The sequence below is a fragment of the Brassica napus genome, chromosome C6, assembly GCF_020379485.1.
Source record: "Brassica napus cultivar Da-Ae chromosome C6, Da-Ae, whole genome shotgun sequence".
In the NCBI taxonomy this organism is placed as follows: domain Eukaryota; kingdom Viridiplantae; phylum Streptophyta; class Magnoliopsida; order Brassicales; family Brassicaceae; genus Brassica; species Brassica napus.
Window position 1 is genome coordinate 30,227,911 of NC_063449.1, and position 13,162 is coordinate 30,241,072.

The window sequence follows — 13,162 nt, forward strand, 5'->3', positions numbered from 1 at the left end:
TCCTCATTACCTCCTTGATGTCAAAATGGAGAATGTGCCCTTTACCCAGATGGAGATCAATCTTGCCTTCTTTCACATTAACAATAGCTCCTGCTGTGGCTAAGAAAGGCCTTCCAAGGATTAAAGGGTCTTGAGCTTCTTCACCCATTTCAAGCACCACAAAGTCTGTAGGGATCTCATAATTTCCAACCATCACTGGGAGGTCCTCTAAGATACCCACAGGGTACTTCACTGAACGATCAGCCAATACCAGAGAAAGTCTACACTTCTTGTACTGAGTGAAGCCGAGCTTCTTAGCAACAGATAGGGGCATCAAGCTGACACTAGCTCCCAAATCGCAGAGACATCTATCAAATACCATAGGTCCAAGAGCACAAGGTAATGTGAAGCATCCTGGATCTTCTAGCTTCTTTGGAATGACAAGCCTCTGAATGATAGCACTGCACTCATGAGTGAGAATCACCATGCCCTCCATCTCTTTCTTCTTTGCAGCTACAGCATCTTTCAGGAACTTGCTGTATTGAGGAATCAGCATGAAAGCATCAATAATGGGCATTGTGACCTGGACTTCACTCATTTGCTTTTCAAATAGAGCTTTGTACTTCTCTAGCAGCTGCCTCTTGAATCGACCTGGGAATGGGAGCTTGGGTTCATAGGCAGGAGGAACAAAAGAACTTTCACTTGCAGGAGTGACAACTTCACCATCCTTAACTGTTTTCTTCTCTTCTCCAACCTTTCCTTTTCCTTTGGCTTCCACTATCTTCTCCAAGATCTCGTCATTGATCTTCTCATCAACAATCACCACTTCATCATCTATGTTGATGGCAACCCCCTCACTTTGTTTCTCAGCATCCTTGGTGAGAGCTCTCTGAGGTAACTCCTTACCACTCCTGAGAGTGATAGCTTTCATGGTTTCCTTTGGGTTTTGCTCAGATTTTCCAGGTAGAGAACCTTGTTGGCGATTTTGTTGAGTGTTCATGGCAGCAAACTGGTTCTCCAAAGCTCTGAACTTGTTGTTGAGCTCATTGTAGCTCCCATCAATCTTTGAGTGAAGGTTCTTCAACTCATAGCCAACATGCTTCTCACTTCTTGTTTGAGACTCCAGGATTTGTTTCAGTAGAGCATCAGTGCTGCTGACTTGAGGAGTTGAGGTAGAGGGATTAGATTGCTGTTGGGAAGAATGGTTGCCATTGTTGTTGAAACAAGGAGGAGGGTTTTGCTGAGGTTGATAGCTGCCTTTCTGATTATTCCGAGGCTGATAACCACTCTGTTGGTTGTTGGAATAGGATTTCTGTTGGTAGTTGTTGTACTGAAAGTTGGGCTCTTTCTTGTACCAGCTACCATTGTTGTTGATGAAACACAGCTCTTCCTGACCTTCCAAACCCTCAACTTCATGGACAACAACTGGTGTCTCTTGGCTTGGGCTGCCAACAAAGTGCAGCTGCTTTTGGGTAGCTTTATCAGCAATGAGGATGTCTATCTTATCATGTAGAGCCTTCAACTCCTTCCTTGTCTGCTTATCATCTGTTCTACTACCTCTGTCGTGGTCTCCACTGTAGAATGCATCACTCTTAACCATGTTGTCAACCAGCTCCTCTGCATCCTCCTCAGTTCTCCCCAAGAAGAACCCATTGCTAGCTGTATCCAGTCTGGCCCTGTACTTAGGAAGAGCACCACGGTAGAATGTGCTCAGCAAACTCTCCTTAGAGAAACCATGGTGTGGGCATTGAGCTTGGTAGCCCTTGAATCTCTCCCAGGCTTCACTGAAGCCTTCTAAGTTCTTCTGTTGAAAGCTGGAAATCTCGTTTCTCAGCTTAGCAGTTCTTGAAGTAGAGAAGAACTTCTCCAAGAATGCTTTCTTGCAGTCATCCCAAGTGGTGATGGAGTCGCTGGGTAGAGACTTCTCCCACTGACGTGCCTTATCCCCCAAAGAGAAGGGGAATAGCTTGAGCTTTAAGGCATCTTCGGACACATCATTGGTTTTTGACAACCCACAGTAGCTGTCGAACATGTCCAAGTGATCAAATGGATCCTCTAGAGCCAAGCCATGATACTTGTTGTTCTCGATCACGTTGAGGAGTCCTGATTTGATCTCAAAGTTGTTGGCTGCCACAGCGGGTGCTCGGATTCCCAATCTATGACCATGAATGTTGGGGCGGTCGTAAGTGCCAATGGGTCGAGCTGCTCGCTGTTGGTTAGCTGGAGCATTGTTATTAGCGCCATTGACGCCCGCATCAAGCTGATGAACGTCTCCCATATCAGTGTTCAGTCTTTGCAGTTGAGCTTGATGCTCTTCTTCTCTTTTCTTTCTAGCACACTCTCTCTCTAAAGCTCTGATGTCTGCAGCTCGTGGAACTAGGTTTGATGGACCCTTGCTCCGCAAGTTCATACACCTGTAGATTAAAGGGAGGTGAAAAAGAATCAGTAACAAAAGAAAATAAAAATGACTTAGTCTCAAGCAATTGACTAAATCTCAATGTTTAAATCTACTCAGAATTTGGCAACGGCGCCAATTTGATGTTATGAGTTTTCAAGGCTCCCAAGACAAATGTTGTGGTATAAAAGATTGTCGAACCAGTTCTGAGAGATATCAAAGCACCGAGAATGCAAGTAATCACTTAATCTAAGTGCAACCAATGATTTAGATGGGTTTTTAAACTATAACTAACTAAAAGGAATAACTAAATGATACTTTCTTAACTATGGGAAAAGAGAACTCATGGATATAGGGATTAGACCTCGGGTGATCAAGTTTCGAACTAAGGATGGCAAACGATCAATCAAACTATCAACCTTAAGCTTAGACACAATCCTAAACAAACTCTATGTCTAGATGAATGTTCATTTACTAACACAATTCAAACATCAAATGTCTTTGGTTGAATAATATGAAAGCAATCATAACTAGCAAGTCCAATGGCTATCTTAGCACCTGTAACAACAAATGTCTTTGGCAAAGTATGCTAAAAGCTTAGAAGAGTTGTCTCGGGCATTTCCTCGAACACCTTTCGGGTGAGAAATGCCTAAGGATCAACAACTGAGTGGCCAACTCAGAAGATGCATTATGGTCACTCTGTTAGCAAAGAAATATGAATGATCTACACTAAAACATCCTAGCTCTAACCTAATCACCCTTAATCTCCCTAACCCATGAATTCAAAAGGTGATTACTCACTAATCTCCATGATTCCTCTTAAACTCATGTTGGATTTCAGATTAATCATGTAGAGAGACACAGAAAATAGATATAAGAACACAGAATTTCAATAACAAAACTGATCAATTGATTCAAGAGATGACTTTCCAAAGGTTTTTGGTGGTTTTTCTTAAGAACAAAGATGATCCGCCTCCTGGTGGCTTACAGAGTATTAAAACATAGGTTTAGAAAATAAAAACGTGCATAATAAAATGACCAAAAGGCCCTTGAGAAATCATAAGTTCAAGCAGAAATAAGACGCGCAGCGACCTCGGCTCGTCGCTCCGACAAGTCGCTCCATGCTTCGGGAGCGACCTCACTGTGTCGCTGCGAGAGGTCGCTCCAGACTCGTTCTCGCGTCTCCGGGTGATGAAAACGCGAGCGACTCCTCCCTGTCGCTCTGGTAAGGTCGCTCAGATAGGGAGATCAGAGCGACTTGATGGTGTCGCTCCGGACTGGTCGCTCCCATGCGCTGCTCGCCCAATGATCACTTTAAACACTTCTTTTGAACTCCAAATGCACCCAAATGTCTCCAAGAACTCCATGTGGTACTCCAATACCTGATAAGGACTCATGTATGCAAAATGCAACCTAAACATGGCTAAATCCTAATCTATATGATCAAAATGCACATGGGTGAATGGATAAAACAATAGAAATATGCAAGATATCAACTGGTCCTCGGAAAAAGACTCAATTTTACAACTACCACTGTTAACTTGACGGTAGACAAAGACTCAATTTTAGTGCATCAATCAACCATCAGACACCTTCAATTGAGCAAGTCCATTGACAAGTTCTAGATGAGTATTTAGAAAATTAAAAAAAATAAGAATTAAAAAAACAGGAAACGGACAATTAAAAGAGTTCTCAAATAAGGAACTTTTAGAACCTCATGAGACACTTTTATTGGCATGTGTCACTTTGTCTCTGGTTTGGTTATTTTTTTTTAAATATATATTTTAAATTAGTAAAAAAATTGTATTAGAATAATAGTATTAATTTGTACAGAACTCCTTTTGAAAAGTTTAGCGTTGAGGGTGTTCTAAAGTTTTTCAAAGAGAGTTCTCTGCAAATTAATACTATTATTCTAATATGACTTTTTCCTAAATTATAAAATATTTAAAAAAATATATAATCACACCAAGACAAACTGATATGTGCGAATTAAAGTATTTCATGAGGGTTCTAAAAAATCTTTATTTGAGAACTTTTCTAATTTGTCTCTCTCCTATTTTTTCATTTTTTATTTTTTAAAATTGTTTAGATATTCACTAGAATATGTCATTGGACTTGATCTTAGTAGATAGTTTTTCAAAATGAGTCTCTTAGCATTATACTATTAGTTTTTAATTATGCAACTAAAATTAATAATAACAAAAAGAATTAGATCAATAAACGACTGACACATCATTTAGAGTATCTTGCCATTTGTACTCGAGTCTCATCCCCAAGAGTTTCTAGTAATTATGTTCCCTTCTCTCTTAGGGCACCTGCAGTGATCATCTGTCATCACAATTTCTTTCAAAAGAAATAATTAAAAATTAAAAAGTGAGAGAAAAGGTAAAAAAAATCAGAATTGATTGCTTAGGAAGAACCGATTGCACATGAGGTTTGACACTTATCCTTTCTTAAATGGTTAACTAATTTTAACACAATAAATTTTAATTGCACAACTAAATTACTTTTGAATATTATTATAATAATATATAGAGACCCAGTTTAACATACCTATCACCCAAGTTCTAAAACACGACCAAACCGGCCAATGCCAAACAGTTGTTATTCGTGGCGATATGGTCATAATCGCCCATGAACTTGGAATCATCAAAAAAAATCATTTTTGGGTTTTGAAACGTTAAAATCTGATGTTACATGTCAAATCCGCAAGCTTTAGGCATAAATATTAAAAAAACACACACAAACAATTGATGAAGTCTGTAATAAAACGAATCCGCCTACAAAAAAATATCCTGAAGATGATGGCAGAATTACCTTTTTGCCAATAATGAATTAATAAAATAAAGAATATATCAAAATACATTGTGGTAGTCAAACGCGGATTTGGTGACTACAAATGGCTTAGTTTCCACCAGACTACAACACAAATTACAGTATTAGATCTCTTAATAATTGTATTATTGATATATTTATGAGAAATTTTAAAAACTACTCAAAATTAATTCCGATTAATTAGCGATTATCTCTGTTTTTTTCAACTTGCTAGGTCCATAACCGACTGTCCCACTCTGCAATCTCGAACATGGCCTATCACTAATGATGCTCATACTATTCCTTTTGTTTTATATTTGTAGCTAGATATCCACGCAAAAAAAATGAACTGATGCGGGTACTCTAAGAGCATAAATATCGTTGTTTCTAAAGGAGGTTTTTGAACCGTTTGTGGGTTCCACTGACGCGTGGATCCTACAAAAATTTTAAAAACCAGTCCCCAAAATCACGAAATAAGGATTGGTCTTTGGGGATTTTTTGCATTGTTTGCGGGTTCCACCGACACGTGGCGGCCCGTAATTGGTTTAATTTAAAAAAAAAAAATTTTTAGAAAACAAAAAGAAAAAAAAAGAAATTCTTAAAGATCCCATTTGGAGTTTTATCGATAATCATGGTCTAAGTATTTGCTTGCGTGGTCGACATATGCTTTTCACTCTAGTCGACAAGTTCAAAACAAACTTACCTAATTTAACTGCTGCCTCCTTTTACGTGATTAATATACTGGGAACATTAAAAGGTTTATTCTCCTATGAACTAATTGTTCCCCGTTTTTTCATACACTAACTTTTAAACCATGTCAAAAACCACATGAACAACACGGAAATGGTTTATTCCCCTATGAACTAGTTTTTTCTGGTTTTTTCACATACGAACTTTTAAATCATGCCAAAAGCACATGAACAACTCTATTTTTGGAATTACGTACACAAACTATCTATTTTAAACTAATTCTCTTAAAACTGTAAATGGTGTAATTTAAACGTTAACTTGGTTTAATACATGTGGAAAGCCGGTTTAATTTGGGTTGATAAAAATACTATGTCATTTTATTCTTCTTTCGTTTTTTTCAATTGCTTTTTTTTATCAGGAATCGTTTTACTCTTCATCATCAATTGGGAATATTGCGTCGATTTTATAGTTTCTTGTGGCAATACATGGAGATTATAAGCTAGTAGTTGGTGTTTTTCTTTCTTTATGCATCATGTAAAACATTTTATTATTCTCCAGAATAATAAATTTTATCCCCAATTAACGACGAAGAGTAAAACTATTTGTGAAAAAGAAGAACAGTTGACAAAAAAAAAAGAAGAAAAAATCCGGCTCTCCACCTGTCATAAACCTAGTTAACATTTAAATAACACCATTTACGGTTTTAGGTGAATTAGTTTAAAAATCGATAGTTTGTGTATGTTATTAAAAAAATAGAGTTGTTTATATGTTTTTTGCCATGACTTAAAAGTTAGTATGTAAAAAAAGCCAGAAAAAAAAACCACTTCAGAGGGGAATAAACCACTTTCTCTTTGTTCATGTGATTTTTGGTATGGCTTAAAAGTTCGTGCTTGAAAAAACCGAAAACAATTAGTTCATAGAGGAATATGCAATTTTCCCTTGATATACTAGTAATCTTAATCTTTTATTATCAAAGAGATTCGTCATAAAAAGCGTCGGACACATATACGTGACAAAGCTTGCATGCAAACAAGGCGTGTGTCGTCCACTCGTTTGCACTGAGATCCACTAATACGATATTGTTCACTTATCTCAAACATATATATTCCACGTATGTACGGTGTACGCAAATAATCTCTCGAATCGCATGCTTAGTTAATTATGATCGTTGCATTCTTCAGTAATATAGATGCCAAATGAATCATTATACATAATTATTTTCCTCCAAGTTGTACATCCAAACAGAACATATTAAAAAGGTATTTTCTCGCAAAGCCGCTTTAATCTTCGAAAGGAATCTGTTTTCTTTCATGCTTTTTTAAAGAACATTATATTTTTTCAAGACTTTTTCTTGGGTTCACCCCCTAGGGTGAACCTTTAGGTTCACCAACCAATAGAAAGTTGTCATTTTAGATCTAGTATCTTTTAATTAAGGAAACAAAATAACTTGCCAAATTATATTATGCTTTTAAAATAAAAAATAAAAAATTAAATAAATAAAAATAACAATAGTTCTAAAAAAATATTATTTAAAAAAAATATTTATTTTTAAGATTTAGAGTTTAGTGTTTAAGATTTATAATTTAGAATTTATCCAAATGTTTAGTGTTTTTCCAAGGGTTTAGGGTTTACCTAAGGGTTTAGGGTTTACCCAAGGGTTTAGGGTTTACCCAAGGGTTTAAGGTTTTCCCAAGGGTTTAGGGTTTAGGGTTTAGGATTAGAGTTTAGGGTTTAGTGTTTTGTTGACAACATGTTTAGTGTTTTTCCAAGGGTTTAGGGGTTTACCCAAGGATTTAGGGTTTACCCAAAGATTTAGGGTTTAGGATTTGAGTTTAGGGTTTAGTATTAAAGCTTAGGGTTTAGTGTTTTGTTGACAACATTTTTTTTTTTTTGAATTCGTTTTTTATATATTATTTTTATTTGTTTTTAAATTTTATTTTGAAAAAATAATATAATTTGCAAATTATTTGGTTTCCTTAATTAAAAGATACTAGATTTAAAATGACAATTTTCTATTGGTTGGTGAACCTAAAGGTTCACCCTAGGGGGTGAACCCAAGAATAACTCTTTTTTCAAAAGGAAAAAAATAAGACTAAACCAAAAGATCTTGCACTAACTTGCCTTCCTATAAAAAGCCCTAGAAGGTCATCAAGTTTTCAAACGAACAAAGATACATAATTCAAATCTAAAGATACATAATATCTCGACCGTTGGGAGCCGCAAGATCAGAAACTGATCATGGACAAGGTTATGAGAATGTCATCAGGGAAAGGAGTTGTGATCTTCACCAAAAACTCATGTTGTCTGTGCTACGCCGTGCAGATACTTTTTCGTGACCTTAGGGTTCAACCAACAATCCACGAGATTGACAACGATCCTGACTGCCTCGAGATCGAGAAGGCCTTAGTCCGTCTTGGCTGCCCCAACGCAGTTCCTGCTGTTTTTGTAAGTGGTAAGCTGGTGGGTTCTACCAATGAAGTCATGTCGCTTCACCTAAGTGGCTCTCTCGTTCCCTTGATCAAGCCGTATCAGTTATTTCATAACTAGAAATAAATGGATCCTTAAGAAAAAGAAAGATAATTGTTGTATGTTGAGATTGGATAGTAAATAATGATGGAAAGATTACACTTGAATGTGTATCATGTTCTTATATATATAGCTGATTTTATATTTTGTTTCGCTCATGTCCAAGAAATTAATTTGCTATCTTTGTATTTTCCAGCTTAACTAATCAGTAGATGTACTGCTGTATTATCTATAATAATGAAGAAAATTATACTTATCATATGTTATATTTGTCTCATTTATACATAAGTAGTTTAAAATAGAATAATTTAATTTTGTGATACAATTTAAGTGATTTAATTCACCTCTTTTTTATAGTGCTACAATTATCACATTCTCTAAATGGTTTTAATGAGAACACTAAGATCGATTAAAAATTATATCATATAGTATGTTTATATATCACATGAAACAAAGCAGGAAAATATATAAAACAAAATTACCAAAAAATAAATAAAAATGTATATATATATATATCAGAAGCATGTACAATGTATTAGTCTGAAGATAGTTTTTGTAGAAATTTGTGAGCATAATGCAAGTATCGAAATAAACAAGAGATTAACGTATAAAAAAAATAAACATAAAACCGGCAATCTCTTCGATTTTTTATCAGTAATGTTACTTTATATATTTGAGCTGGGGAAACAGACGTGTCTAGGGAATTATATCGTATAACCAGATATAGACCATTGCGTTTTGCTCCTCACAATGCCGCGCTATAAGAAGGTCCATGCTATATCAACCATTTTAAACTGATGTGAGAAATAAATGATTGAAACTAGAAATACTTGTCAGTTTTACGAACACTTCAGTCTCTATGTTCACTTCATATCACGATAACATAGCATATGTACAATCTAATTTCATTCGTAACCATAAAACTACTAGAAGGTGAATCTGATAATGTTGAATTCCTCTTGTACTCCCCCCAAAAAAAACATTAGTTTGTTAGAGTCGGACACAAATACATGAATAAAAAAATTGTTGTATTTTGTAAAGAAACTGCATAAGCTGTATTTATCTTTGAAATGATGATTGGTGGGGAGATACTGTATTTACTTACTTTCCGAGTTCATTGGGGATCTTTTGAGGGAGAATCTAAACGGTACTAAAGGGATGTGTAAAAACTATCTTCACTTGGTGTCTTTATCAGTAGGATCCAAAGATTCTTAACTTTGAGAAATGCATTCTCAATGATCTAATCATATGCATCATCATGACACTTGAGGAATTCAACTTTGTTCTAAGCATCCCAACTTTTTATAAGAAAAATCGACACTAGATAACAGGATGCATTAAAAAGGATGACCATATATTCTATATATCCAAGAAATCATATTCTATTTGGTTTTATATATCTTCTAATATGTTTTTTTTTTTTTAAACATGAATAAGATTAGGAAGGAGCTGATGGTAACGGAACACAAAGCTGACTTGTGGGTGGTGCTACGTACTGCTAGTCTCTTCCACTCAGTGGGACACATATTCTGCATTTCCCAAAGACAGAGACTTTCGAAGATTCCTATTCGGTTTGATCTTTGCTCTTTTTTTTCTTTCTCAAATGCTGCATGTAACTCTTCTCCTTGTTGGACACCATTTTTAGACCTCAAAATAACAATTTCATTGTCATGACTTGTGGAATCTGTAGGTGAGAGTTGTTGAGAAACTTGTGCTACATAGAAACTCATCTTGTTTAGCTCAATAAACTGTTGACTTAATCTTCTTGTTTGTATACTAATTTTCAATTTCTTTCATTTCCAAGAGCTGTGGTATGTACCCCTTTAACAAGTTGCACTTGTTGAAATTCTATTCCAAAAGATACATCGGTGGTGTGCTGTGTGTAAGATTGTGACTTGCCTCCATCAACTGTCCTCTAGGAACATAAGAAGCTATTCCACTAGTGACACTTGTAGTGTAGGATCTCTATGAATTTGTTGATCCAGATCTTGTAGCCCAAGTCTCTTGAATGTCTAGTAAGTAACATTTGTTTGGCTAGTAACATACACTCAACATTTCTGGCGTTGAGTCAAAACTTTGAGAACATTTCTACTGATTTTAGAAAACCAGTTGACGATGATGTGGTATGTTATTACAAGCTTTAACCCAATTTTAGATGCTACAGTAAGTTCTTAAAACACGATGTTCGAATTCAAAGCAAGATTGTTTCTATTTTTGGATTCTCTTTATCCCCTTGTGACAAAATTGCAACTATTCTTTCTGGTAACAAACGTCTAGGGCCCTGAGACTAAAGTAAGTAAAGAGCTATTTCCGTAACCGGACAATAAAATTTGCAAAGACAGATTAAAAACATTTGAAAAGGATAAAAACATGATTCCAAAACAAGTAGAGCAGCTACATTTTTGACATTATTGTCTTTTACAAAAATCTCTGAACATTCTCTATGGTTTTAATGAGAACACTAAGATAGATTAAAAATGATATCATATAAAGTCAGTTTATATATCACATGAAAAAGCACGAAAATATATAAAAGAAATACCAAAACAAAATAAATAAATATGTATACATGTATCAGAAGCATGTACAATGTATTAGTCTGAAGATAGTTCTTAGTAGAAGTTTGTGAACATAATGCAAGTATATATTGAAATATAAAAACAAGACAAAAAAAACCTGCAGTCTCTTGATTTTTATCAGTACTGTTACTTTATATATTTGAGCTGATCGGAAACAAATGTGTCTAGTGAATTATGATATAGACTATAAAGTTTTTCATTCCTCACAATGCCTCGCATAAAAATGTCCATGATATACCAACAGTTTAGAGAAGGGCTTGTATCTCAGTACTCCCTCTTCTCACTGCCAGAGGTCGCAGATTTTTTTTTATGGTTAGTGCGGTGGTACTTTGGCTCTCTGAAAAAGATAAAAGTTTTTTTTGGATTTGGAGTACCGCTTACGGTGGGATCTAATCACTATAAAAAGTTTAGCTAAAACATTTTTGAAAGATAGCGAAATTATATGAAAAATTGGTTATCTCCCTTCTCTCTACTCTAAGGATTTCAGCCATCATTTTCTCTCTACTTTAGGGTTTTCAGCTGTCACCTTCTCGGCGGTCGCCGCCGTGCTTCTCAGGTGACCGCCGAGATCTCATTTTTTGTTTGTTTTCGCTTTGCTTCTCTCTCTCTCTCTCTCTCTCTCTCTCTCTCTCTCTCTCTCTCTCTCTCTCTGCATTTTGACTAGGTGCAGCGGGGATTTTCTATCTAGTTCAGATCCAGTGACTTCTCACTTTATTGTGGGTCAGATCTTGGGGGTTGTGGTGCTCGAGGACGGTTTCTGCTCCTCCATGACTATGCTTCTCTGGTTGCATGGGAGTTTCTGTTCGGTAGAGGTTGGGGGGGGGGGGGTGTGGTGGTTGTGGAGAAGTTTGGTCCTGCTCGGTGTGCTCTCCGCTTGGTGGTTCTACGGTGGTGTTCTGAGTTTGGCGTCGGATGGGGTGGAGATTCTGCGGATCTCGCCTTTGGTTCTCCTACTTTTTCTGGTGGTCTACAGTGGACACATGAAAGCTTCTCGGTAGCCGGTTAATCTGGTCTCTGATGAGCTTGGTGGCATCGTGTTTTGGTTACAGCAGCTCATGTTGGGTCTCAGGCTTGCTTCATGTTTATCGACTCTTCTTCAGGGCGATTGTTCCAGTCATCTGGTGTGTGGTCCTTTGTCGTGTTCATGGTGCCCCATGTCTCCAGATCTCTCAAATAAGGTAAGAACTTTTTGGATCTAAGTTTGTTGGGTGGTGTGGACCTTGATCTTTGTGTTATGTGGTAGTTGGACACTCAAGCGGCTCATTCTCTTGTGGTGTATCTCTGGAGGGTTAGCTATCCTTCGGTCTGCTCTTTCTATAGTCGGTCACAGTGGATAGTATTGGAGACGACAATCTTTGGTTCAGCTCTACGAACGATGGCATCATCTCGGATGGTTCTCTCTCATGCCGTCGGAGGTCTCTTATGTTGGATGTTCAGAGTTTGCTTGTGTTTGGATTTGGGTCTAGTTCAGGTTTTGGTGGAGTGGTCGAAAGCTGCAAAAGCCGTTGTTTCAAGGTTTAAGGGCGTCTTTCTCTCAGTAGCTCGTGGTGCCTAGTTCTCTTCCTAGACTAGCTTCATTTTCTTTTGATCCGAGGCCGTCTCGTTTCTCAGCTGACTTTAGGCCTTGTTCCGCTATTTTCGGGTTTGGTTCATTGATATATTAAGTTTGGTGTTTAGCTTAAATTTCTGCATTCTATTTTGTTTATCCATGTAAATTCTATCACAATTCTAAAATAATTGGTATAAAATTTAGTATTTACCCAAAAAATCTTAATCTGATGTGAGATGTTTAAGTTTCTTTCAACTTTCTCAATTCCAAAATTTTCAAAAATAGAAACCCAGTGAGAAATAAATGATTGAATCTACAAATAATTGTTAGTTTTAGGAACAATTGAGTCTCCATGCTCACTTCATATTACAATAACTTAGCATACGATCCTCTTTCATTTTTTTCAATTTGTTTGAAACTGCGAAACAACTAGAAGATGAATCTGATAATGTTGAATTCATCTTGTACACCGCAAAACAATAGTTTGTTAGAGTCAGACACACAATCATGAATAAATTGGATTTGCTAGTTGTATTTTGTAAAGAAACTCAGTAAGTTGTATTTATCTTTGAATGATGATTGGTGGGTAAACAAACAACTAAAAAAGGAAAGTGGGAAAATAGGAGAAAG

At 36.4% G+C, this 13,162-nt stretch overlaps 1 protein-coding gene and 1 non-coding gene across 2 annotated transcripts; both read left to right on the top strand.

Annotated features, from left to right (window-relative positions):
* The first annotated feature begins 1,709 nt into the window (after positions 1-1,709).
* On the top strand, positions 1,710-1,816 carry LOC125589297. Its single transcript, XR_007325485.1, has one exon. It is a non-coding gene; the product is annotated as a small nucleolar RNA R71 (small nucleolar RNA).
* Positions 1,817-8,035: 6,219 nt separating this feature from the next.
* On the top strand, positions 8,036-8,665 carry LOC106435252 (glutaredoxin-C14-like). Its single transcript, XM_013876116.3, has one exon. It carries the CDS (start codon positions 8,117-8,119, stop codon positions 8,423-8,425), a length of 309 nt encoding a protein of 102 aa, XP_013731570.1. The 5' UTR covers positions 8,036-8,116; the 3' UTR covers positions 8,426-8,665.
* The last annotated feature ends 4,497 nt before the right edge of the window (positions 8,666-13,162 follow it).